This window comes from Balearica regulorum, chromosome 11 (assembly GCF_011004875.1).
Source record: "Balearica regulorum gibbericeps isolate bBalReg1 chromosome 11, bBalReg1.pri, whole genome shotgun sequence".
In the NCBI taxonomy this organism is placed as follows: Eukaryota; Metazoa; Chordata; class Aves; order Gruiformes; family Gruidae; genus Balearica; species Balearica regulorum.
In genome coordinates, this window is record NC_046194.1 from 2,911,465 (window position 1) to 2,939,105 (window position 27,641).

The following is a 27,641-nucleotide window of genomic DNA, read 5'->3' on the forward strand; positions in this document are numbered from 1 at the left end:
TAAAACAAAAAAGACAAGGATGTTAAGATAGCATTTGCAAAATGAACAAGAGATGTGTGGGAAAACAAGTAGAGTTAAAGAGCAAGCGACAGACTGTGTGAATACATAATACATAGTCATTTGAATTTTTGGCATGAAGTATGTGATAAAGATGTGGTAGACCAAGTGGATGTAATTTTCCATGTCTCATTTACAATACTTGGTTGAATTTATTTTGATTATGAACACTTGTGAACTAAAATGCATTAGAGGAATATGTGGCTTGAACAGTGCTTATTGCAAATATTTAAGAATTATTTTCAAAAACCAAAGGGCAAAGTGTCTGTCATAAATTTTCCTTTATTCTCTCAAAGACCGTGTAGATTTTAGTGAAGGCTTAGGTAGGGTATTTGTTCCCTTTTACTTCTGGCTAGAGAAGATTCTAATTTTTCCCAGTTAATTAAGCCCATGCATGAAAACTGTGAAAAGACATGGGGTCTATTTCTCATTCTCCCACTGCTCTTGAAAATGAAAATTGCTTTACATCTCTTTGGTTCAGTTTTCTACCTGTGAAATAGGGCATTATAATGACCTCTGAGCTTTGCTACCAAAAGTGCTACATAAGGATAAGGCATTATTAATAATACATACAATAATATGTATAATAATACATATTTTAGGTTTATATATCTGTGCTCCTTGAGGATGTGTATGCTAAGAGTATGGAGTATCTCTGGAAAGTAGGTTGCAAATTTAGCAGCTGTGCATCAGGCACCCAGTGGTGCAGGCTCCCTGGCAGTTTAAGCTGATCTAACACTGTGCTGCCAGAAATAGCGATGGTTCTGTCACTATCCTGGTAATATCCTCCTTTAACAGGGTTAAAATTCTTATTCTCACTTGTGATGATGAGGTCTTACAACTCACCGCACAGCTTAGCAATTGTGAGTGTGGATGCAAGAGAGGAGATCAGAGTGTGCAGGCGAGAGCTGGAGACCAGCACCACCACCTTTTTCAGCAAGAAGGTGATTGTAACTGTGGAAGTGCATTCCAGTCTAGAAATTTTTTCCTTTTTTTTTCTTTATGTGAATTTGAGCTTTCCCATTGCGTTTTGTCTGTTGGACAGGCTTCAAAGGGAGTTGTCATTTCTGCTGGGTTTCAAAAGATTAACAAAAGAGCTATCCACTCACAGTGCCTCTACCTGTCACTGACTTATCAGAAGAGTTTTGTCAGAACTGTCTTGAAGAAATGAAGTATTGGGAATATTTTGATCAATATTAGACTTTGAACAGAAACAGCTTTCTAAGAAGCTTATGGTGCTACATATTTAGGTGGTTGGAATTTCATGTCACTTATATACTCATTTTGAGAAATGAGATCTTTAACTGAGCTCTGAATTCTGGATGTATCCCTACTTAGCTTGGTTCAACTTCGTGCATTTTTAACTAAAATTCTAAGATTGTCTCTAAAAGAAATTTCTGTATTCTCAAAGGGAATTTTCTTAAACACTCCTCAAACTGGCATGCTTAGATATCTCCATGTACCAGCAATTGATGGTTTGGAGTAGCTTTGAAACGTGCATGACCATAGAAGCCAATGTTCAATCCCCCAGCTCAAGTAAACACAGAGAAAAATAGAAATAATGGGAGCTGCCACCTTCCTGCTGTCGCCTCTGGTTCTAGTCCTTGAAAATGGTATTAGCTTTCCCCAGCTAGTATAGCTGTACAGAGCAGTTTCACACAGATCTTTCTCTGACACTGAGACAAATTCAGCTTTTAAGTACAGGAGGAGTTCCGTTGACTTTTTTCTTCATAAGCAATGGCTAAATTCAGCTCTTCAGGTTAAAAATGAATAGTGCGAGAACATAGCATATGGCCGTTTGCCTAAGAAACTGTGACTTGTGTTTACTGAAAGAAATTGTAATGTGTTGGCATTCATTGTAATTCAGCTTAACTGGGAGCCTGCCAGAATCAAATCAAAATGTGTTCACAGTATATCCAAAATACAGCACAACTGCCAAGTTTGTAGTAGCAAGATGTAACAACCTGTTTCAGAGTAAAACATGAAAAATTCCCTATATGCAAAATAAACTCATTACAAGTTGTTTTCAGCCTAGAGTTATCATGCCCTTTATTAAAAAAAGTATTTAATAGAACTTCAGTACCATAGAGATAGTCCTTACAAGATCATTTCAACAAAATTTAGGGTCTGATTAGGCATTTATAGCTGGAAAAAGCGGGGGGGGGGGGGGGGGGGGGGGGGGGAAGCCTTAGCTTGTCCCCTGATAACATACATGTGTGTCTTAGACAACCAGAAACGGATCATCTTTTTGCCCTAGCAATATCCATATGGCATGTTCAGTCCTCATCTAAAATACCAGTGTATAGCTCAGTGTACTCCCTATCTCTGCTGATAAACAAAACACTGGTGACCTTGAGGTGATTACGTTTATCGATGCTCTAAGACTGAAGCTAGAAGATTGGTTTTGTGCATTGTGTGTGCATTTTTGTCAGACAATTTTGTGCTAGAACTTCACATTCCAAATGCCTCTAGTGCTACTTATACAGCAGTTTGGTGGCAACAGCCACTGGTACCTATGAAATTGTGTCCTTCTGGCTCTAGAAGGAGAGGTGGCTGTAGCTGAGCAACTACTTTTTGAAGGTTTGAATGTGTTTATTATTAAAACTGATGAAGAGACCATTCATTTAGGTACCATCAGTTATCACTCTGGTCTCCAAGGATTTTTGTCCTTCAGTCTTTAAGAAGCTTTGTTTTCACGTTTTGTCTTTCCATACATAGAGCCAAATCTCTTTGGTTTCAGTTCAGCCACAGTGTATGTACCAACCTGACCTTGCCAACAGAGACTTGTCTAGGGAAAATGGAAATAGTACTTTTTCAGCTCTGTTTTACACACTCATGTCCCTTGGTAAAGCACTGAAAAGTGCAAAACAGGCCACTTCAACTGCTCTTGGCTCCTCGCTGGCTGTAGTTCTTCAGAATTGACCCAACCCATCAGTCAGGGTCTAGGGAAATTTTTTCTCATCATCTTCTCATGATCAGTATCTTCACTTTGTTGAATGTGACCAGTGTTGTCATGTTTCCCATCTTCTGATTTTTTTTTTCCTTGGTCAACTGAAAACCTGTGACTTCGAGTCCATAAGGTTGTATAGTATTTTCTTGATCAAACCGATATTTATGTACAATTTAAAAGGGTTTTATAATAAATTTCCCAAAGTATTATTAAAAGGCTGTGACAGAGGAAGACAACATATAGGTGATGAGACAATGAGAAACTTTGTTTAGTGGTTATCTTTTTCTGGAACCAGCAACCTCCTGTTATGGAAAGGAATATAATCTCTTCACAAGTAGGTGTTAAGTCATGTCACCGACTATCCTAGAGTGGAAGACATATCAAGTGGTGCAATTGTAAGTGTAAATATGCTACTAAAATGCATCTTTTCTGAGGAAATTAGCACACATGTATACCAGTATCATGGGAGATGTTAATTCTTGTAGAGGGTTTTACAAAATGGAGGAGGAAGCTTTAAGTGAGGTATAAATTTTCTGTGTGATGTCCTTCCACAGAGACATGAATTTCGATCTGTGGAATTGAATGGGACCGTCTCCAAAACTTTGGCCATCGTGGGCGCAGTCTTGCAATGTTCAGTGCACTCTGGCTCTGCTCCAGCAATGCACTTAAGTTTGATTTGAATCATGTGAATATTCCTGTGCAAATCAATTGGAGGATTTAGCAATATACAGGGAAGCAAGGCAGGCACTTAAGTTCTTTGTTGGATCAAGGCCACACTCACACAAATCATCACTGTAGTGCTTCCTATATTAAATAATAAATGGTACCAAGAACAGGACCCTCCAAGATCAGGCCAGAATTCGTTAAAAAAAAAAAAAAAATCACATAGCTGTGTTCCCAGTAATCTTTTTTTTTTTGAGGGGGGGATTTTTTAGTGGGAATTTTCACAGATTACAATTATCTGACAAAGATCAAAATGGAGATAAGTCTAATTAGATTTCTATTCTAAAAAAAAAATGTGCTTGATTTGGTGAGTTATACAGTCTGACTGCTGTTTCAGTTATGAAATTAAACATAAGATACATCGTAAGATTTTCTGTAATTGTCAAGGATTTAAGTGATGATTTCTTAATTCCTAATGCAACTTATCAAAATTAACTTTCTACCATCTTACAGTTTCATTGACATAGTCTTCAGATTCCTTCTCTTTTCCTTCACCCTATTTATACAAAAAGGACCACCAGACACAATTGGGACTAAACCAAATTGTGCCTGCTGGAAAAGGGCTTGTTTGTTGTGCTCTGTGTTTGTAATACATTTTAAAAATTTTGCTGTAGTAAGTTGTAGCAGTCTGGTACATCAGAACAATCTTTCAAGCTTTTTTTATGGATGTAGTCAATCAGACAACTTTCTTCATGGCCGTGCTTTTTGTGCCTCTGCAATTCCTCCTTGCCCCGTCTCCTGGGAACATTTGCTCTGGTTTCTGTGCCCATATTGTAAACCAGATTGGAGAACATTCACCTGCCAAATTATAACCTTTTTTCTTTTATTTTTTTTTCTGGGCTATTGTTCAGATGGATCAGTTCCCCAGTTCAGCTCAACATGCAGCCACAAAGACATTTGGAGGTAGGAGCAAGAGGCGGAGAAGTGACTGCTTTAGCTGCTGAATTTGGAAATCTAAGTTGTTTCACAGGCTGTTGACAGAAAAGGCTGAGCTTCCCTTTGCCTTCTGCATGCTTCACCTTCAGTTTGCTGAAACAGGCTGCGCTGCCATAAAATTACTACTGCCAATAAAGAGGAGGGGGGAGGAAAAGCTGTTGCCTCTTTTGGCAGCAGCATGGTCTGAAATTGGCTTAAGCCTATGATGGAATTGCAACTTTAGTGACATTTTTATATCTGAAAAGATAAGAAATATATCATCTTTAGAAGTATAGCTGACACATCAGACACTTGAAAAGTAAGAGCTGCTGAGAGGTAGTGAATAACATAGTGGCTAAGTAGTAAGGTCAACATATAAAGTACAAGTTTTGCAAAAGAATAGAGAAACAAAGACAGAATATAGCACAAAAACAGTATCTTGGCTGATCAGGGCTAGGATTTCTGGTGGCAGACGTGGAAAAATTGAGACAGTAATGTAATTAAATTTGAAGTTGCAAACTTCAGTTAAATTTTCTATTAATGTATAAATTCTTTGAATCAGGAGCTTGGTTAGCAAGATTATCACAATACAGGCTTAGAGAAAAAATAAGTATGAGTTTCATATATGCATTGCTTTAGAATGTCTTTTTAAATTCTAAATTAATATTAGTGTAGTCTTTAAAGAAAGGACTGTTTCTCCATAGGGAGCAATATTCCAAGAAAACAAAGCGAACATTTATTAACTTCAGCATGTCTAGTAAGAATAATCATATAACCAGTCCCCCTCTCACTTTTTGGTTTCTTACGGTGGTATTGGAAAGTGAAACACTAGCCATGACAGGATCATCAGAGTGTTATCTCTGCACTTAACTAATTGTGGTGATTTTTTTTTGTTTGTTTTCCCTGAAGCAGGAGCAATCAGAATAGCAACAAGCCTTTCTGACTCTTAGTAGTGCAGTCACTTAGTGCAATATAACTTAGATGACTTGTGAAATACTACAGACCCTGAAGCCCTCTAGAGGAAATACTAATTTTTCATCCTGCCCTTGAAAATTACTGAAGTCAAGGATGTTCAATTTTTATAAATCATTTTTAGCATGTTTGCAGGTACCTGATTTGTTTAAGTTAGGCTTTGCAAATTGGTCGTAGTGAGCAAACAGCATCATTAGATGTGTACTAAAGGTCATCATAATTGAATTTTTCCAGTCCTATTTATACATCTTTTGGGAAAAGAAACACTGTGAATAGCACTGTCAATTGACATTATCAAGTTACTTAAACTACATTTGAGAATGTAACTTATCTGACAAAAGCATAGTAAAGGAAAAATCCAAATTCAGTCTTAAAACATGTACTGTGTTTGAGATCAAAATTACACCTTTTTGTTTCATTAAACAACTCTTAAATTTTTAATCACAGAGACCATGAATTAGGGAGGGATATGATAACAAAGATACCTACTTTAAATAGATCTCTAAAGCATTTAAAAGCAAGAATCATACTATACCTTAAGTGTAAAATATGTAAAATAATTATATGCTTTTTCAAACTGAAAATTATCAATAGTTTGTGCTTGCTTCAGGGAAATAGTGCACTTAGCATTTAATTTTTAAAAGATAAAAATTAAGTTCATGGGTTTTTTCCTAATGTAGTGCAGTGTAAATAATGCAACCTGAAATGATTTCACACAACTGAATCCATTTCCCTAATTGTCTTCATGTACTTGTTTTGCTTTTTGGACTGAATGGTTCAGCTGGTAAGAATGGTTTCTGCTGCTCTTGGGGGTTTGGGGAGTGGGGTGGTTTGTTTTTTAGATCCATACTGAGCCACAGTTGTGTGTCATCTGGAAAAGCATACCATTACAGTCCAACAGTAACTAAAACTACTAATCAAATCCTCTTATGCCATAAAAATGCATCTATACTTCTGGCGAGAGTGGAGATGGAAGTTGCCACCCTTTACCTGTACAATCGTCTTAACGCAGGTGTATTGGGCTTCCATTTCCAGAGAGTGAAGCAGCAAATTGTAACTCGCTCTTTGCTAAATCCTCTTAGTGATGAAGCAGCCTGAAATTTTGCTGTGGTCTATAGAATTAGCAACCAAGTTACATTTGCTCTTTGCCTACTATTCTGCAATTTAGAAAAAGCTAATCACATAATGATTTAGAGACAAAGTAGTTTGTAAATGAGTCACATCTAGTTCACTCTTCTGACCTTTTTGGATTATCTCAATCTTACTTGCCTGCTTTTTTCTTCTCACAGCTAGTTTATTTTAGAAACCTGTAGTTCTTTATTTGTATGCTCAATTTTCCTGGTAACTTACTGTTTCTGTGCTACTCTTTGCATAGCTTGGTCCTGCCTGAGGTTCCCAGCCACACTATTTCAGGGTTATGCTCAAAGACCAGAAGACAACATCTAAAGTGCATCTGTCTGTCGCAGCCTCCTGCCTGTGACTGCTGTAAAGGTGTAGTAGGAAAGCGTGGTGACAGGAGCAAAGCACATCCTAAGTGTGGCTTGAGGAGCTGACAAACCTTTAAAGTCTTTCCATGTTTAGTTCTCTGGCATATATGTAAAATAAAACAGAATCAACCAGAAGAGACTTTCCTTTTTTGAAACTTTACTAGGGAATGGCTGCTAGAGCAGTGCAGCAGCCTGCTCCCTGAGAGGCCGTGAGGAATATCCCCAGAAACCTTATTTCATATTGTGCTGCTTTTGCTGACATTGAAGACTTAATTTATCCTGCTCAGTTAATATAGCATTGCTCCGGGTTGTTGGGTCTGTGTTGTTAGTGAGTTAATACATTTACCTTTTCACCAGCAGCTCTATTTAGAGGTTTTATGGACAGCTCTTATTACTGGCGCATTACTATTGCGTATCTCTTACTCCTTGTCTGATATCTTGAGAAAACAGCTTCAACTCTTCACTTCTGAAGAACAGAAAAATAGCTAGGAATGGTCTGAGAGCTGTTTTAGTTCTCCCGTGTGATCCTTTGGCAGTAGCGGGCTCCATCGCTGCAACGGTGTTCGGGCCTAGATGGGAACTCTGTAGTACTGCCAGTTTGGTGTTTCCTTGTAAAGAGATTTAAATTTCAGGCACTAGTCCTGCCCTGTGTTCCTTTTTTGCATGCTGCCATGTAAAAGATTTAATCATCTTAAGTGTATTAAAAAGTAAAGTCTCAAACATATGAGTGAGTGGTATCCTATGGTTTTGAAATGTTTTGTAATCACTTGATTTTACTTTTTTGTACTGAATTACCAATAACTTTATTGCTTTGCTGGGCAGATTAAAATTTTCTTATACATTGAGCTGTGATCATATTTTATTCATGGACTTTTGGCTATATATTTCTTTAGATAAAATTCTTGCCAGTTTAATGTTACTTCATAGAAGTATTTAATCTTGGATAAGCTATGGCCAGATCAAATAGCAAAACATTTAGAATTCAGAATTAAAACACAAAATAATAGTGATTTAAGATGTAGTAATATTTTTCATCATGTAGTTGAAGCCAGAGACTTAATCTGTCTTAATCTTATGCTACATGAAAAGTGGTAGTGAATAAAAATTTCTAGCTCTATTTCTGTTCCACAACAACTATAACTTTATCTGGCATCGTCACGTAACAGAAATACATAGAATAAAAATGGGTAAATGTAAGGAAAGAGAAAATCTTCTTTCTTCAGCAGGATTTCCAGTTTCATATTTTTTGTGATTTCTTCCCATTAGCATAGTTTTGCTAGCTTCACACAGTTTGTAGTGATAAAAATATTAATTCTTATCTGGAGAATTTCCTGACTATTAATCACCAATTCCTGATAACTACCTGACTTTTAACTCAGCTAATCACTGATTGCTAAAGCTAATTCCTCCAAACTGCTTAAGTAAACCTAATTTAAGATCATCCAGATTTGTAAAGTCAACAGGACAACATAATCAAGAGCTGTGGTGCTGCACATTACATACTCTGTGCTTCCTTGAAGGAAAACGAATGACAGATGTGGGTGAAACCCCAGATCAACTGATCCACACCTCTTGCCAAAGAGTTGACCAAGGGATGCTACCAAAATAATCTTTTGAATATCTCTGAAAAAAAAATCGAATCCTAGCCTTTTCTTTACTTCTGAAAGCAGCTTCCCAGTGATTTTTTGGCAACCATGTGAAGAACTGTGTGAGGAGTTGCCAAGCCCACCTCCTACTTCAAGAATTTGTATCTTGCCGGTGTTTAAACTATTACTTGTGCATTAGGTTGTAGACTCATAGGTGCTGAAGAAATTGTTGAGCAGAAATCTTATTTGTTTGTGCTCTTCACTATAAATCCCTGCTCTGGATTGGGCTGTTCTCTTCCTATCTAGGATTTTTAGTAAAATACATCAGTACAGTTGAAACAAGAATTGATATGTATTGGCACTGAAACATCTGTAGCACTTTTTGTTTGATTCTTCTATGTCAGTTCTCTTATCACCCCTCAGCTTTGCAAGCGTTAGCACTTGCTGACAGAGAGCACTGGGGATTCTGGCTATTTTGTTACAGGTTTACTTTGTTGAGAACGCATTGCAGCTGTATATACGCCTCAGAAAATTTCAGTTTCTTTGTATGTGCTTTGGCTGGGGAAGCCACTCTTCTGAAGCATCTGTGACACTATGCCGGGATGTTTTTGAACATGATTATAGACTAAATTTAGCATAGAGCTCTACTGCAAACTCATCAGAGATACTTTCAGAGCAGGATTCGTTTCACCTAACTTTAAATGTCTGCCTTACAATTATATGAATTTTGTCTGACAGGTTACTTTTTCTCTTGATAAGCTCAACAGACTTGTTATCTCTTTGGTATTTTTTTTCTTTGCATTTAAGACAGGGACAAGTGGGGCATATCTCTGCATTACTTGTACAAAAACTTGTTTGGCATGATAGTTTGGTATGATATCAAACCAGATTTTTGGAGGTCAATCTGTCATTAAGACTTTCCAGCAGGGAGTGCAAGGTGGATAAATCCTCGGAAGCTGGAGAAAGGAGCTTTCAGTTATATTTATTTGTTCTAGTACTTTTGCTTTTAAGATCAGTCCTTGTACATGAGAGCACAGTTAATGCCGTTCCTTCCTTATTAGAATTTTGGATCTTTCTAAAACTGAGACAACAGGGGTCTGAAAATTCACCTCAGTGTGCTTAGGCTGTAGTGAAGGAAGTGATACTTGATTTCCTAGTATTTTTCTTTCCACCGAAGAATGGTTCCTTTTTTGTTGGTGGCTTTTGGGTTTTTTGGTTTTGTAATGTTTTAGTTTCTTTCCCCCTCATCTTTGGCAGCAGGTTAATGGTTACAGCAAAAACGCCACCTTGGAAATAGAGAACTGGAGCAGGTGCCCTGAATCACTTCCACTGCTGCCATCTCATCTGGGGGGATGAGAAGACAACCTTTGGTGCTTATTGCAAAAAGGAGGCATACAAAACCTGATCACATCAATTCTCCACTTCTAAGTAACACCACCCCTCGTGCATGCAGGGTAGATGTTATTTCTTCTCTTATTACTGATCCTAGAGGTGTTCACTCATCACCAGAATTGTTCCAATACAGAGATATTTGCTCTTTCATTGACTGGGTAAAGAGATTCGAGGATTTAATTATGCTGGTTCTGCATTTTTGTTTGAGTATAAATCATAACAGTAGCTGAAGATTCTTCTTTTTTTGCCTTGTCAATTTTATATTGTCTTTTTAGCTAATTCGAAACACTTTTTAAAATGTTGATATGAATTTCTGTATGTCTGGAATAATGGCTGGGATGGTTATCCATTTGTCATCTCAGCAAATAAAAGAGAAAACAAAGTAAAGAATTATCAAATGTGGCTTTCTTATGGTATAGCTTGAAAAGCAGGTATGTTGGCAGCGGTGCCAGCTCAAGCATCTGCTCCTTTCTCCACTGGTGTATTCCACTTCGTTTGTGCCATTTAAAAATAGCTGGTAACAAAAAGGAGTGAAGTTAACATAGAGCAGCTTCTGACCCAATACACTATGCAGCCGCATGCGGAGTCGTACAAAGCACGAGGAACGGGATGTACAAGGGTACCACTCTTAGTTGGAACCGGCGCTTCTGCCAGAAGAGATTCTCATCACACTCTTGTCTTGAAAACGCAATGTGTTATAGGAGTCCAGTGCAGGAACTAGAGAGAAGTACTTGCCTTGCATTTGGCCAAAGCATTTATCTTAAATGTAACGTGGCAGATCCAGCGTCCAAGTGTTCTCAGCTTAGTCTTAGTCACACTGGAACGTGTGGGAGGTAGGAGTGTGCTGGCTTTCAGAGGCTTGCTAGCACTTCCAGGTCATTCTTCAGCCACACTGCTGGAGGCTGTTATATCTTTATCAAGGAGAAAATTAATGAGGCTAAAGAAAGACTTAAATTTTTATTAGCACAGGGAGCTAATAAAGATGCTTCTGTGTCTTATCATTTTTATGGGAAATTCATCAGTGACATATCTCGGCTAAGATTGTTGTGCAACGTGACAGCAAGGAGCATGTTCTTGTGTCTGAATGTGATACATTCTCTGACTGTGACACTTTTCTTCCAGAAAAAGGAAGAAGGTCAGGTCTAATTCCAGTGAACTTCTTGAAAATGCTTTTTATTACTTCTGTGATAATACCACAGCTCAACACCTGTCAGTTTGAGGAAGAAGTTAGAATGTCTTCACTTCCTATTATTCAGTCATAGGTAATGAAGGCAGAACTATATAAAGTCATTTAATTCATGTATGAGAATGTCAATTTAAGGGTGACAGCATATCATTAAATCAAATTTGATAAGTGCAGCAGTTTGTTCATTTGGTATTAATATTGCTTGACACATCCCCTTGCAAAACCTTCTCAGATGCTCTGAACTCTTAAAATGTTAATTTCAGCACAACTTTTGTCTTTATAATATAGTTATCTTGGAAAAATGCTGCCAAAAAGAGCTTGTAGTTATAGACACTGAGGTTATGAGAAAGCAACGAGCTAAGGGGGGGAGTTACAGTGATGATGTAGTATTCCCATTGTTTTTGGACATGGGATAGAATTTGGGAGGATGGTTTGTGTCTCAGACATGTATTCTCGGTGGAGTGGCTGTGATGTTTGCCCTTAATTACAGAGGAAGGCACTTTGGAGGGGAAAAAAGGGTATTCACATGCTTAGGAACTTGCAGCAGACATTTTTTAATTTTTTTGAGCATTATGTCCCCTTTACAAAAGGCACTTCTCGCTGAGGAGATCTGCTGTTGCAAGCGAAGCTCTGACCTCTTCTGGGAAGAGAAGAGGAACCGAGGTCAGAAGCTTCCATCTCCCTCCAGCTTGTGCTCTCATAATGCTGCTTCCCTGCTGGTACGGAGCAGAGGAAGCTGCCTAAATCACCTATAGAAAATACAAGATTTTGACAGTGTGGAAGGAGAAAAAATGTGACATCTGGAAGTGGAAGCTGACAGTAAATGGAAGGAGTTGAAGATATACAGGATTTTGCTAGGGGGGAAAAAAACCTGAGAGTTTTATGATAAGAATCAGGAGGATGCTGGGACTATTGAGTCAGTGACATTGGCTGGCATGTGGGATGTAGCTGAAGGATGAGGATGGGAGAGACTGAGGAGAAGGGAGCCCTCTGAATGTCTGGCCAATCCTGGGAGATTCCGTCTGGTGGGACAAGAGCCCAGCAGTGCTGGCTGGATGCTGACACCCGAGCGTGTCCGCAGAGGGCTGCGACAGGCAGATGTGGAGCCTGGCTCTGTCAGGATGGGGGAATAGGAGCAGGAGAAGTAGCTTGTGGGCACGCACAGTCTTAGCCAAAGGTCAGAGGCAAGTGGAAAGAGTTTGTTCAGCAAAGTTCAATCCACTTTGAAGCCTGGAATGGAAGTCAACGTTTCTGGTGTCACTTGGTATCTGGGAAACATTCATTCAGAGCGCTTATCCCGCTCTAGTTCCTGTTCATGCAGGTGATGGATCTGTAAATTCAAGTAACAGAAGTCTGCCTGTATTTGCATCTAAACATCCATCTGTATCTGTGTGAGTATTATAGTGACACAGAGGAAACACATCTGGGAAGTAACATTTAAACACGTTATATTTGCACAGTCAAGCATTTAAAGGTCAGATAATGCCAGAATCAAGAGATTATTTTTTTCAGAATAATCTCAATTCTTTCCTATCTCTGTGTTGGCACATTCATGTGATGACTTGTGATTTTTTTTTAATGCAGTCTTTGTATGAAATTTTGTAATTAGCTATTCTATTGCTGTAGATTAGGTTTGTAAAAAGTAGGATTAAAGATGAAAAATATTGCATGAGACTCTAGTTTGTAGATAAACTCTAAACTTAAGGAAAGTTTAGGTCTGAAAGACTCCACACTTGGTGTTGTCAAACACAGCCCCTTTGTCTCTGGGATATGAAGATCCTTTTCTCCAGGCACTCCAAACAGGTTTTTTTCCCCCCTCCTGAAAGGGCTTAAGAACAAACAGCTGATATTTGAGAGTCAGCTTAGTATGAACATGGTCCTGAGGATTATGTCTTTTTTTTTATTTGGACTGAATAATTCTTAAAAAGCTTTTAATGTCACTGACAAAAAATACCCACCTGATGATTTTCGTTGTTACAAGTTATATAAGAATTGGAAAAGATCCGCTGTGCCTAAGCCGAATGTAATAAATCAAAGGGGTTTTTGATCAAGAACACCCAGGAATTGATGTGTGTATTCAATAAAATTACATTTAGGAAAAGGCATGCATTCTCCACCTACTTCTCTCCGTTAGCCAACCAGTCCATTTCTTCCAGATCTTTCTAGCCAGCTGCTCAATATTGCTTTCTATAGAAAATGCCACTTGTTTTTAAATAGAACAAACCCCAACGTTTTTGCTCTCTATAACAACTACTGCTTTGCACTGAGCCTGTAGATGCTGTTAGACATTGGCTATATTTAAGTAAATCTGCATATGTAAACTGAAGGCTGTGACAGGAGCAGAAGTTTGTGTTGCCTTCCCCAATTAATTAGAAAATTTCCAGCACAGATAGTAGTTTCCTTTTTTGCAAATAGTGAATAGCTAATTTTCTGGACTTCCTAGGAGAAGAAGCCATTGGTGGAATCGGGCAAGGTGTCTCAGGTGCAGTCCTGCTTCTTTGGAAGGCTGTGTGCAAGGTCACCTGCAAAAACCAGCAGGAATCAAACAACAAGCTTTTTTCCTTATGGTTCCAAAACTACTTCAGCAGTCTTCCTCTCAAAGGGCGCACAGTTTCTGGTTGTCTTTTACCTCTTCTGCTCCCTCTGCAGTGTTTCTGTCCTTTCATTTTTTTTTATCCTTGTCACCCAGAGCTAGTTCCAGTACAATCAGTTTTCTTTTGAATTATCAGATGACCCTGGTGGCTTGCAACTCAGTTCACGCTCCTGAGATGCTGGTGCAGGCGTGTTCCTGTTGTGTGCTGTGCTCACATTATAAAAGATATCTGCCCTCACAAACAAGCGTCGTCACCATTTGCATTTATCTTCACTGAAGGACACAGCAGCTTTAGTGGATTTCCTCCAACATCTACCACAACGACATTTGAAAATTGATTTTGTCCCCATTTCACTTTGATTTATTGATTTTTTGCAAGTCAGTTTCTGCAACAACAGAGATATGATTGTTGTATAGCTTTTATTAGTCAAATGAGAGACATGAATAGGAATACCAACTTGCTCTTGGCAGACCAAAGTGTAATGCTTCTGAACAGACCGACATCATTCCATTGACTTCTGGGTTTTGTCCTTTAGACCCAGCAGATTCCACTGACACTTGTATCTATACCTCAAACTGCTCTTGTATATAAGCCATTGTGCAATTGTGACTTTAGTATTCTGCTATGTAATTTTTATTTAAAAAATTATTTTAATTAGGAAAAGCATTGAATACTTTCTCAGACCTTCAATCAAAGCGGGTTTGACTTCTTTGCCAAACTGGCTGTGAGCAGACTCTCACGCTTCCTCGCATCGACGTGAAGCTGCGGAAGTCGGGAGCAGTAAATGCATTTCCACTGAGCTGTTTTCCTTCTCTCTCATCCTAGACCCTAAAAGCAGAATGAGCAACGCTACGTTTTTATAATGGAGCATATCATTTTGTATACTCTCCTCTGTCAGAAGAATCGCCTTGTGAGAGCAGTCATGTTTGTGACAAGCTGAACTGGCAGGGACCTTTCCCGTCTGCCCTCCCCGTAACCTCTCCGTTTCACAGCCACTGTTCTGCTGTTCTAGCCAGCTGCTCTCTATTTTCCACTGGGAATAATGATGTAGTAGGAACAAACCCATCATTTGGTCAGGAATTTTTAGGATAGATTACAAAACCAGCACAATTTAAAATAAGTAACAAAAATCCATTGAAATATATGAAAAAGGAGAAGCAAATAAATGTAGTTTATAGAGAGATTTATGAAAAACTGGAAATGACAGACTTTTTAACCGAGAAATTACTTTTGTGATGGCTCGCACTTGACAAAGTCATCGTCAGCACATCTCTCCCCTGTGAGACCTGCCCTGTCTGCATAATTTGACTTTCTGCGTAGAAGGCAACCACCTGTGCTTTTCCTTCATTTATTTTATAGTCACTTTTTCAGTATCTCTGTCCAACACCAGAGAGAAAGGGAGGGATGGATCTTTATGTAACGTGGCAACTATGTTTGTGCTTTTCATGTAAAACAAACCTGATGTTTGTTGACATCAATGAAAAGATTCATTTTAATCTCAGTGAGTCTTATTTCCCACAATACGTAGCATCTCTTGTAATGTTGGCTCCGAGTTAATACTTAAATCGGATTTTAACTAGCTCTACAGAGCTAGAGTTTTTTAATGTATTGGTTTGTTGTTTTAATGATCCCTTTTCTTGATTGTGCAGTTCAGAAAACAAACATTTTAAAGCTAACTGCCTTTTCTTTTCCTGCCCTTTCTCCCTTTTTCTGCCTACAAGCAATTTACTGCATCTCTTATTTGCAAAATTGTAGTTTTCAGTCAACATATTAGAGGTGTTTGTTTATTTCTGTATTCAAAGAACAGAGGAAAAAGTTTTCCTAGTCTGTGTGGATGGAATAAGCTTTCTTTGAATTAAAAATGGAAAGAGACAACATAGCAGATTTCTCATCATAGATGTTAAATCTCAGCTTTAAAATAAGCCATACATGTTTATTATTATTAATTCCTTGAATTAATTTATTGCACTATGAAGGATACATCGTTTAGTTATAAACTGTACTCAAAAAAAGTAAGGATGTGCAGAAACAGAACGGCAAGCCTCTGTGTCTCTTGCCTAACTCTGACACTGTGTAACTTGGGAATAGTGGTTTAATTTTATTTACTTACATATAAAACAGAGCTAATGTCCCTTACTACTTTGTGGTTATGAATCTTAACTAATTCAAGTTTTATCTGTAAACAGAAATTATATTGAGAAAATTGCATAAAGACCACTAATGAGGCCTAAGAGGCTTGAGGAAATAAATATTCCATTTGGTTTGGTGAGTCAAAATGACTTCATTCTGCACTCTTCCTAACTGTGTCTTTGATATTTTCCTGCTAAAAACAATTATAGCCATGATAATAAAGAATGGAACTACTGATGGCTAAACTCTTGCTTTGTAACACCTCAGACTTCTCAAGCACAACGCTTTACGTTGCAGGAAAAGGAACAATGCAGTACAACACCTAGCTCCTAGAGAGAGAGAGAGAAAAGCAGAGCGCAATGGACAAATTCTTTTTTTGTGTGTATTTATTAGATGCTGTCATGCTATGCGACAGCCTGGTCCCTTTAATGATATATTTCTGTATTCTGTTGTCAACTGCCATGCTGTTTGCACCATTAAGTAAATGCCTTCTAAAGATGTCCTGGGGAGCTATTGCAGAGCAGTATGAATAATACAAATTTCCCATCTTGCTCTTCTGTCATACATTCTCTCTGGCACAAAGGCACATTTACTACATCTGGCTAAACAGTTTTCATAGGATGTCACATTCATTTGGTATTTTCTAAATCTTTCTGAATACTACAAACGCTTATTTGTGGCCTCTGCTACTAAATTTTTAAATCAATTTGCTTCACTTTTGTTGAAAATAATTTAATTTCTGATATCAGTTTCACTCATCGGTGACTTTTTCTGAGTTTTAACAAATGTGCATTAAAAGCAAATCTGGCACGCATGGATTTGGAAATTTGCTCTGAAATTGTTTCTAAGAATTGTTCTTGAGCAAGCAGGGAACAGAAATGTGTAATGGCTCTGAATTTCAAATGTTAAATACGAAATGCAGAACTTGCAGTGACCAGTTTTCAACCAATCCAAACTGAAATATACTTACATAAAATCATTCATTAAATCATTTAAAGCCATGAACAGATGCAGAGATAGTCTCCTGTTTGCAGACTATTCCTGAACAGAGAAAAGGCTTAGGTATTTGTTAGACTTCTGATTTGAGCTTTTTTTTTTAAAAAAAAGGGGGGGGGGGAATGGACCACCAACCCACACCAAACAAACAAACCCACAAAAAAATGAAAAAACAAAATTCAAACTACCTCATACTTATGAATAACGACATAAAGTATGACATTTTATATCACCAATCTAACTTTTATGGGATATATGTATAAGTGACTATAGAGCTATGTATGTTACTTGGTAAATGATAAATGAACACTACAATGTAATTTGGGACTTTTAGTCCTAAGTTTACAGAGTAAATAATTGAGTAATTTTGAAAGATAAGTTAATTGAAGGAAACTGCAATATATCCTCTTGTATTTATGGAACAGAAAACAAATACATTGTTTTATTTTATTTCTTGTGTAGTCCCAGTCCTTGTGTCTGAACCGAATTATTCTGGCTTAATTGAGTCCTAATGGGGTAAAATTCAGCAGGCCAAATATAAGGTGTCACATCTTTGTTAGATACTCTGTTTAAAAACCTGAGAATAGACCAACATGAACAATATCACCTATTTTTGACTACAGGATAGTTTTAAACTTCACATTTTCTGACTTCAGCTTCCACAAGCTTTCGCTTCACAGCAGATGGTTTGGTTATTCTGACCAAGTCCTCCTGTAATTCTTAGTGTCCAGAGATGGAGTTCTAATTCAATTGAATTAAATCACTTAATATTGTCTAAGGAGGTATGCTTCTAAATGGAGTAATAGATAGTAATATATGTTTTTGGTGAACTTCCTCCATCCTCTTGTTTAATTTGTTTAGCGTTCTGGTACTAATTTATAGGAAGGTATTTCAGTTCATCACTGCCAAACTGTATCATCTGGTTACTTAAAAGAACTTTTGTGGTTCAAAAGATGTTAAAATCACTACAAATTTTTCTTTAAAAAGAAACTAAGGTACATGATAGAATTATCTGTTTCCTTACATTAATAATCCAGGAAATGAAGACAATATTAACCTTTGCTTTATTTCTGTTTAGATTGCATATGTGAGAAGTTTTAAACAAACAAATGAGAACAATATTGTTCATATGCCTATTGCTTTCCTTTTCTTTATATACATTGTGTTTTCTTAGTTTTTTAGGTTTTTTCTTAATTTCTCATGAATTTAACCATACTGGTAACTTCCAGTGTATTTCATAGAAGGCTGCATGCAGAAATTATTATATTTCCAAGCTCTATCTTCCTTCAATGTCCAAGTTGGTTATTTCTGTGGTTTCTGGATATCAGTACTTTTTAGGGATCTTAGGTTTACTCGCTTCACTACAGGACAAATAATTGAGAGTCAAAGTGTTATACTTACTCTTAGATGAAATCATTGAAGCTGAATTTTTTTAGGTCTCCAGAAAATCATAAGAAAGTTGAAAATAACATCAGTAATATAAACTTTTCTCTTTAGTACTATGTGCTATGCTATGCAAATTATAATTTTCTTGCACATTTGCCATAATAGATCCGACCAAGGAATTTTACTTGTATTCCCAAAAAATTCCTGTATCTGTGAATTACAGAATTCTGATTGTTTGTCTCCATTCTCTGAATATGCTCTGTTGGCTTTTTTTTAAATAGGCCTTGATGATTGCCTCCAACAATACATCAAAAATTTTGAAAGAGAAAAGATCAATGGTGAACAGCTGCTACACATCACTCATCAAGAGCTTGAGGAACTGGGAGTCACTCGCATTGGCCACCAAGAACTGATACTGGAAGCAGTTGATCTGCTATGTGCGTTGGTAAGTGATTTCTTGCATCACTCATCTTAATGATCTGGGTTTATACACTTCCAGTCTGAAGCTAAAATAACGTAGACTGCACTCTACAGCTTGTACAGACACGGTGGCTTTGCTTCATTGAAGGACAGACATGTACAGGCTTCTTTCAGCTGTAAAGAAACTATATATATCCATTTTATGATTATGTATGATGGGCTTTTATTGCTCTTTCTCCAACTTTCTTGGTCTTGCAGTCAAATACTGTTGACTATCACTACTGGCATCCATATGTTTCTGTAATTATATGCCATATGCCCTCGTATTTAACTGACATTTGCCACACTATACTAAACCAAGTAGACCTGAGTGTTTTAACCATGCCAGCATTCAAAAGGATGGTACTAAGGAGCCAGAAGGTAATGCTAATTAGACTGGAAGATTGTTTAAAATGAGCTTAAAGACAAGATTGGGATGATAAAATTGACTTTAGATAAAGTACAGACATGTGTGTCAAAGTTCTGGGCTTCTAGCAACCTGCAAGCACCCAAATTTGGAAGAATACTGTTTTTTCATATAACAGGTTATTAATTCAGTTAGCCTCTTAATAAAGTATTTGACACCAGAAAATTTTTTTTCTTCTGTTATTTAGTTCCTACCAGCTAATAAAATGTAATGTATTAACTTAATTCTAAAGAAAAAAAATAACTGTGTGTAGGTGAACAGGTGAAAGGATATTGAAAATACAAAATGATAAAATAGTAAAATGATGTAGGTAGATTACATGATAGTCCTGGTATTTTGCTTTTTATCAGGAGTTCTGCTTTTGCAGAAACTAGGTTATCCTGTGAGATTTTGATAAGATGAATTGTCTCCAACACGGAAACTGGCACTTAGCAGTAAAATAGAAAACAAGTGGGATAGAATGCTCTTGATCTAAGAAGAAAGCAGTATGAAGTACCTTTTGATTATGCATATGCTTCTTGCAAGTACTTCTGATTACAAAATACCCTTAATGTAGCTTGAGGTCTACTCTTACAAACTAAATAACATATATGTCAAATGAGAGAAATGCTTTTGGCCTTGATGCAGCCGTACCTGTAAACTCGTGCATACTGTGTGACCCAACAAAATTTTGTGTTTTGGAACCATTTAAAATTGAATTCAAGAGTTTTTCCTCTGAAACGTCATTTTCTGCACAAAAAGGAACCAAAATACCCCACAATCTTACGTTGTGTTACCTAAGAACAACGTAGTGATGTGCCCTGGCACTAGTCAGAAACAGCAGACCCAAGAAGTTCCCTCTGGAAAAGAACGTCCTACAGTCAAGTGTGCCCATTAGGTGGACCCTAGCTGATTTTTTTTTTTCTTTTTTAGACAAAGAAACTGTACCTCTTAAATGCTGGCCCTGCTGCTGGTCAGTAGTGCAGCTCTTCTCTTACTGTGCCATCTCATGACCTTATTTTTTCTTTTAAAGCACGATGGGGATTTTCCAGCTCCTGGTATCATTTATTTAGCCTCCTGCCTTTAAGCCCTTACCCTTCCTTTCTCACTCTCTCTAAAATGTTTTTTTTTGCGCCCCCCCCCGCCCCCCGGCTTCTAAACTTTTATCTCCCTGCCCGTTTCATGTGCTTTCTGCTGAGTGAGTCTGGTGCCTGCGGCTCTGCTCTTGGGGATATTCTCTTGCTTCTGACATTTCTGCCTTGCTGCTATGCACAACGCATTCTTTAATTCTTGCAGCTTCTTCCTGAGCAAGGATCACAAAGTTTCACAAGACTAAGTATAATATCTATTCTAATCTGTAATAATTTATGAGAATTTTAAACTATGTAACTAAAAAGCATCATGAAGAATTTCTCTTAATTCTTTTAAATAATGACAATAATTGGTATTGTCATTATTGTCAAGAATGGTAGGAGATCTGATGCTGCCTTTATGAACACATGCAATACACCTCTAAAATATTACAGTTGTATTCTTATTCTGTGTTAAATCTTGAAATATTAATAGATTATTACAATAAAAACCTGGCTGCTGGTTAAGTCATCAGTGAAAATTGAATTGGAGTTCATCACTGAAATGGATTTTTAGACTAGTCTAAAAAAAACCACATGAAAGATCTTAGTTAAAAAATAATTTAAAATAAAGGGGGTATCTGTGTTTTGCTTATGCCTCTAAACAGGAACTGACACATAAGAAATTGTTTGAATCAGAATGTCTTAAGGAATGTGTCATTTTACCACTAATTTCCAGTGTTACATTATAAGCAACTTAATACAGCTTCTGGGCAGCTAGAATACAGCCCCAGTCAGTAAGATGTCAATATATTAACCCATTGTGTGTCTGTTTGTATATATGGACTGCGTACATAGAGTGCAAAGTATATTTGTAGATTCATATATACATATACTTGAAAAATTTTTTTCAAAGATTTTTATGAAAAGAATTGAGGGGAAACATCAATTCCAGCAATCTGGTCTAAAATTCCACGTGTGGAAGGGTGGTAACAGCAGGAGTGATAGCTCTCTCCCTCTCTGCTTCCATTTGCACCATTCAGGATGGGAGGTGTTCCCAGTCCCATGCTGGCAGTGTCCACAGCGCTACGCACACTGTGTGTTCTTCCTAGCTGGATCACAGATAGCTGCATTCCTGTTTGTATCAATATATGTCAGTACTACTTTGTACTCTGCATATCATCCACTCACTGGGCCATGTCAATGAACATTGATTTTTTTTTTTTAATTTCTTTTTTCCTGTACATGGATTTCTTAACTGATTTCTGTTTGGCAATTGACAGTGTCCAAGTTACATGACCTATTTCTTCCAGGCAGTATTAGCAGGATGTTCCACTCCATCTTAGCTAGATGGGTTGTGTAACGCTTTAAACAGAAGCATCTCCAATGTACTGTAGAAATCTCTCAGGTAAGCTTAGGCTCAGTGATGCATCAGGAATTCAGCTGCACACTGGTCATGAGTTTAGCTGCAGAACCACTATGTTGCTTCAGGAAACCAAGAGAAATTTGACTGTCTGAGCTCAAGCTCTTGGAACACACTGAAAACGTGTGTGGCGATGCCATATTTTCCATATGCGCTCCCTAAGGGCCTGGCCATCAGCCCACTGGCTTTTGGGGGGTGGGGAGGAGCGGGTGGATGGGGTTACACATCAGAGCAATGCCTCTGCTTCTATCATAGTGATGCAAACCATTACACAGCAATGCATAACTAAATGCTGACCCATAACAAGGGTTCTAAGTGCAAGAGGAAACAAAAAATAAAGGAGGTACCTCCTGTGTCTTTTCTTCCCTGTCCTAAACCACCTAGTAACTAAACTGTCAAATGCAAATTAAAGGCAGGGAAGGCTTACTACTACGCATTTACCCCCGATATCATTTATATCCACTTTTCAGAAATAAGCATTAAAAAAAAAACCCTAATATTTTGTATTGGTTATTTGATTCAAACCATCATATGATTTCTGAATAAAATCAGAAGTGATGTTCCTGACATGTACAATCCCAGATCATAATTTTTCTTTCAAAAAAGAAAGCTGAATTCAGAGCTTTCTTTAACTAGGCATTACATATGAGAATCCTACCTAGAAAAGATTCTATGCTGGAAGAACTGCAGTAGGAAAGGAGGAGACGTAAGAAACGTAAACAGGGAAAAATAAAAGTATTTGGTACACCCATGCATAAGAGCAGTGGCAATATGGTGATATAGAAGCATATGTATTTTACCTTAAAAATTAAATGTTTTTAAATGTTAGAATAATCTGGGGTTTGAGAGAGTAACATTGAAGTGCAAAAGGTGACAATATCTTTCACTGTGGGAGGGACAGTACTGGCACTTTCTTGGTATTGCTCAGGGTTGAATTTATGTGCTATGAAAGGAAAAGTCATAGGTGAGCCATACTTTCAGCTTTGCTTCTTTGACCATTTTAGAGAGACATTTTTGCGTAGTGTTTTAATTAAGAATAAAATTGGGAATGATGGGAGGGGGAGGGGGGGAATCCTATCAAAGTCCTTTCTTACTAGTGTGGTCAGAAGCTGCTCTGCAATTATTTATTTGAAGTGACCTAAATAACAGCTATGGACTAAAAAGTGCAGGCTATTTAGGATTTGGACTGTAATTTTATTAAAGCTAAAATATAATCTGGATATGCACTGGAGGACTAATTACACAAAGGAATTGGCTGACTCCTAAGAAGTAGCAGAGCCTGGGGAAAAAAATTCTTTGACAGACAGTAAAATATACTGGAAAGAAGAAAAAGGAGTACTTTTGAGGTCAACACAGGTTGCTGTTCAAATCTATGCAAGTAAATTTAATTTCATTAGGATAGTGTTAGAGTCAGTATGCTTTTAAAACCCACACAAATTAAAATATAAACAGTCTAGTGGGAAGAAAGACTTTGATAATGAATGGAAAAAAAATGAATGTAAAATGAAAAGCATGCTCAAATATAGATTGCATCTAAAGTAATTAAAAGTACTGTTAATTCACAGGCATTCAGCTAGTGAAATTAGGCACTATGCTGTGATAGCATTTAAGGAGAAATAAAGATTAGAAAATTTCTCTCTTTGCAGTTCCTGCAAAAGCTAGCAAGCCAAGCATGATGGGTTTTTCTGCTAGAAGGCAAAATAGTCACCTGTGGGTCAACATGTTTGTAACAACTGGCGTGAGCTTAATTTGCTTGTATATTTACTACTTTTTTTTTTTAAACAATATACAGAACATAGCTACCAAACAAATATGCTTTTTTCCCTAACTGTTTCTAACATATTTCTACATTGGGCATCTAACAAAATTACAACAGTATTTCATTGGTCAGATGGAAAGCAGTTTGCAATAATTTATTTTGAAGTATGCCATACTGAAGATGCAGCAGCCAGTCTCTCATATCTGTCTCTGTATCTATTGATCAGGTTGTTTCTTCTGAATTAAAACTATTCAAGGTTTGCTTAAATTAATACCTCTTTTTAATGGCCATACCTACAAAGATCTCTCCTGAGATCCTTTTCATCTTTCATTCTACTAATACACTTTATGGTTTGTCAGTACTGTGAGTTTATTGGGAAGTATTTTTTCTTACTTTATCTGCTATGTAATCAAATTTAATTTTTAACAAGCCATTCGGTATGTCAGATACTGATTCCCCCCCATATTTCAAAGGTTATTCAAAGATAATTATTCTAGACTGAAATCTTAATTTTATATATATATATAGATGCTTAAATAGATGGAAATGAATCTTCTTTCTTTGAAATGGAATGCCATCTCTCTGAGCGAGACATGAAGAGATATTCCATCTCCTCAGTATGATGAGGAACCTGGCACATGTTATTTTTGTCTATACAAACATATTTGCATCCAGAGAGCTTTATTCATCTCAATTGGAAAAGAAGTTCAACTTCTGGCACTCCAGTGCTATTTATTATCTGTGCCAAACCACTGAATAAATACTATTGAATGGGTTAGTTAATTATTCCACATATTAGAAAGGATGTATCATCTTTTCTTAGTCTAATTAGCTTCTTCATTCTTTTTTAGCCTTTCAAATCTATCAATTTGGATAATATATAAACTATTATAATAAAATAAACTATTCTAAGGATTGCCTGTTGGTTTTTCTCATTTTAAAGTCTGTTGCCAATTTTTGCTTTTTTAAAAATCTTTTAGGATCAGGACATTGAGGGAAGATAAATAAGTTTGTACAAACAGTTCACAGTAGCCTAAAGTACTCTTGCTCGCAGGTATTTTACACATGTGCGTATGTATTAGCTTTGCCATACTGGTAAGAAGTAAGAAATTCGAGGTCTTGCTAACCTGGCATGCTGAAAAAGGAGAACCTTGAATATATTTACATATTATTTGTGTTAACTACCTACTGCAAATGAAATTTTCATTGTGAAATCAGTGTTCCCTCACCAGGTGCAAAGGCAGCTATGTGAGTTGATATAAGTAGAGGACAAGGTAGAGGGTAATTTTTCTCGATGTTGTCTGTTTTCCCTTTGAGGACCACTAACTCTACACAAATTGTTCCATAGCAGAACAGGTTTTCCCCGACTATCGTTTGCACAGTAAGAATATTTTGGAATACTGTAGCAGTACCACCAATGGTAGTATGCAAGTTTAGCATGTAAAATTTTCAGAGGTACCCAAGCACAGGATTGCTTTAGAGGGAATTTAGAACCTAAGTGGCAAAAGAATTTGTTTTGTGTGTTAAGTTGCACTAGAAACTTAGGCTTTGGGCTCTTTTGAAAACATTATGAATTTATCAATCTTGTTTGGCAATCGTGCCTTGGTGGTCAAGGCCACAAAACCTCTGATGAAGGCACAGAACCCTCTGGTTCTGTGATGTCTGTGTATTATGCAGTCAAGAGCAGATTGGAAATGGTCCTATTCGGGTATTCCAATATGTGTGGGAACTGTAGTCATAAGATGAGGTGTATATAGTAGAAATAGAAGAAGGGAGGTTGGCTGGTTTTACTCAAATTCCAGCTGGCTGCATACAGCCCAAATGGGGAAGAAAGTAGGAGCGAGTGGACTGCAGGTCAGGTGAATTCCAGTAGACCACATCTAATTCTCTTCCACAAGTAATGCATCCAATCTTTGTGGTATTAGCCTATCAAACTTCAGATAAATTACTTCAGGCTATAAGTATTTCTGTACTCTTCCTGCTTAAGGCTGGATTTATGTTTAAAAAAAAAAAATCAGGAAGAATACAAATTTGCTACATTGGCTCCTATTTTAGTTGCTTGAATTCATGTACATCAGTTGCCTGTAGAACAAGACAATGTTAACGGACTAATGAGAGGAAAAAGACTTTTTTTCCTGTCTTTTGACTTAGCTGAAAGACTTCTTGTCACATAATAATTCTTTTTCACAGAATAGGGAGAAGCATGTTCTATTCAAAATGTTAAATCTGTTCCGAAGCTTGTAATTTTCTTCTGAAAATGCATCTGTTTAAGTAGCAGGGAGCATGAGGATCCTAATCCATTGCAGGCTAGGCTGGTGAATAGGCTACTACAGGAACTACTGCATGCTTCTGAAAAATAAATGTACTTATTTCCATTTATAAATTTATAAAATAATCCATTTATAATAATCCCTTACTGTATTTTAGGTCTGGTTATGTGTCTGAGCAAACTCAATGGTGTTCTGTCAATGAATGTTTTATTCCTTGTCATATTATGAGTTGCTGTCATCACTGGTAGAGAACAGCACACCATAATATATACAATTAAATTGTATTGCTACTTATTAGGCCGATGCACTAGGCAAAATTTATGCAAATGAATAGGTAGGCTAATGATGTGGTGCTGGAAAACTACATGTGTCCAATGCTGTAGACCAGGGCAGGAGGGAAGATACTGGCTGAAATTCAATCCAAATAATGTTGGTATACATTATAATTTGTGTATATTCTTCTACCCCTGGTTTAGGGGATGTTAATGGTACATTTGTTTCTGACGTCATTTAGATTTCTTTCAAGACTTAGATCCAGAAGGTGATGTTTTTGATTTCAGCCCTTCTGGATGTTCGGTTTCCTGAAGGCTGATGCTAGTGATCACAATTACTACTAGGGATAAAGCAGTGGACATTTTCACTGCGCAGTGGTAAAAGAAAAACCTATATAGTAGCACTCCGTTTCGCTTCATGGTTGTTTCTGTTGAAACCAGCTGCCGTAACATTGCATGTTACAATCTTAAGTGAATGTTTATTGCTTCTTTTGCTTTGATTTCTTTGTGTTTCAGAAGGCATCCTTTATTCCATAGTAGTCTAGTTTGCCAAAACAAGCGGTCAGCAAAACAGAAAGGCTGGCTTCTGCTTCTGAAGCTCGTTCCCCTGCTGCCTTGCTCCAATATTCTGAATTGCTCTGTGTAAGCTCTCTCTTGTCCCGCGCCACAGACTAGCCAAGGTTTGGATACTTGATTTGTCTGCAGCAACGTGGAGATACCCTGTGGTCTCCTAAGGATACTTACCTAGCCTTTGTGGACTAATTAGAATTGACATGTCCAATTAATTTATATGAATTATTGCTTTCCCTAGAATTTCAATGTGAAGTGTATGGAATAGCCCACTAGTGACGCATGAATAAGCTGTGCAGCAGAGGTCTCGCATTTTCTTTTCTATCTTTTTCTTTCTACACTAAAGGAATTAAAAAGAAAGGTGCTTGCAATATTTGTGTCCTGCGTGATAAAATGCATTGCTAGATTTCTATGTTGCTTTTGATAACCTTAGATTTGTATTTGATTAAAGCTTGTCACAGAAAGAAGTCTTGTGAGAGATTCTCATCGATGCTTCCACAAACATTAAGCTCTGAGATAAAACAGTGCTTTACACCTTTCTTTATCCATTTGTGCATGATGTTTGTGGGGGACTTTGAGGTAAGAATGGATTTCTGTTTTTACAGGGCCTTGAGGAAAGCGGGCATTTAGTTTTTTGCAAGACTGTAAGTCCAGGAATAAGAGCCACGTGTTGACCACCTTGAAGGGATAAAGCTCTAAATTGTAGTGTTGGAATTGGTGGGAGTCAGGTTAAACTTTTTAGACTACTCTGGTTTTGTAGCGACACTTACTATGTTATAATACTAGTAGCAATGCTGTCACACAAAACAGCATATACAAACTGGTCAGCTGTCACGGCTTCTTATTTTGAAGAGTCCTTGCTTTTATATAGAATGCCCTAGGCTCCAGAATATAATGTCTTTAGTAAATGTGCTGTTCACATAAGTGTTATGTTGTGTGGTGCTTGACACTAAGCAACTGTGTCTTTCATTTGTGTAAAAGAGGGTATCAATTTGGCATTTTTAGAGCCGTACAGCCAAGACGTCCAGATTCATGTAA

General features: G+C 37.3%; 1 protein-coding gene across 1 annotated transcript in view; it reads left to right on the forward strand.

Moving 5' to 3' along the window:
• Positions 1-27,641, forward strand: part of LOC104643462 (connector enhancer of kinase suppressor of ras 2) — a 205,289-nt gene that overhangs the window by 52,034 nt on the left and 125,614 nt on the right. The window contains exon 3 of the mRNA XM_075763063.1: positions 18,656-18,819. Coding sequence (XP_075619178.1) covers positions 18,656-18,819 — 164 coding nt within the window. The remainder of the gene's footprint in view (positions 1-18,655; positions 18,820-27,641) is intronic.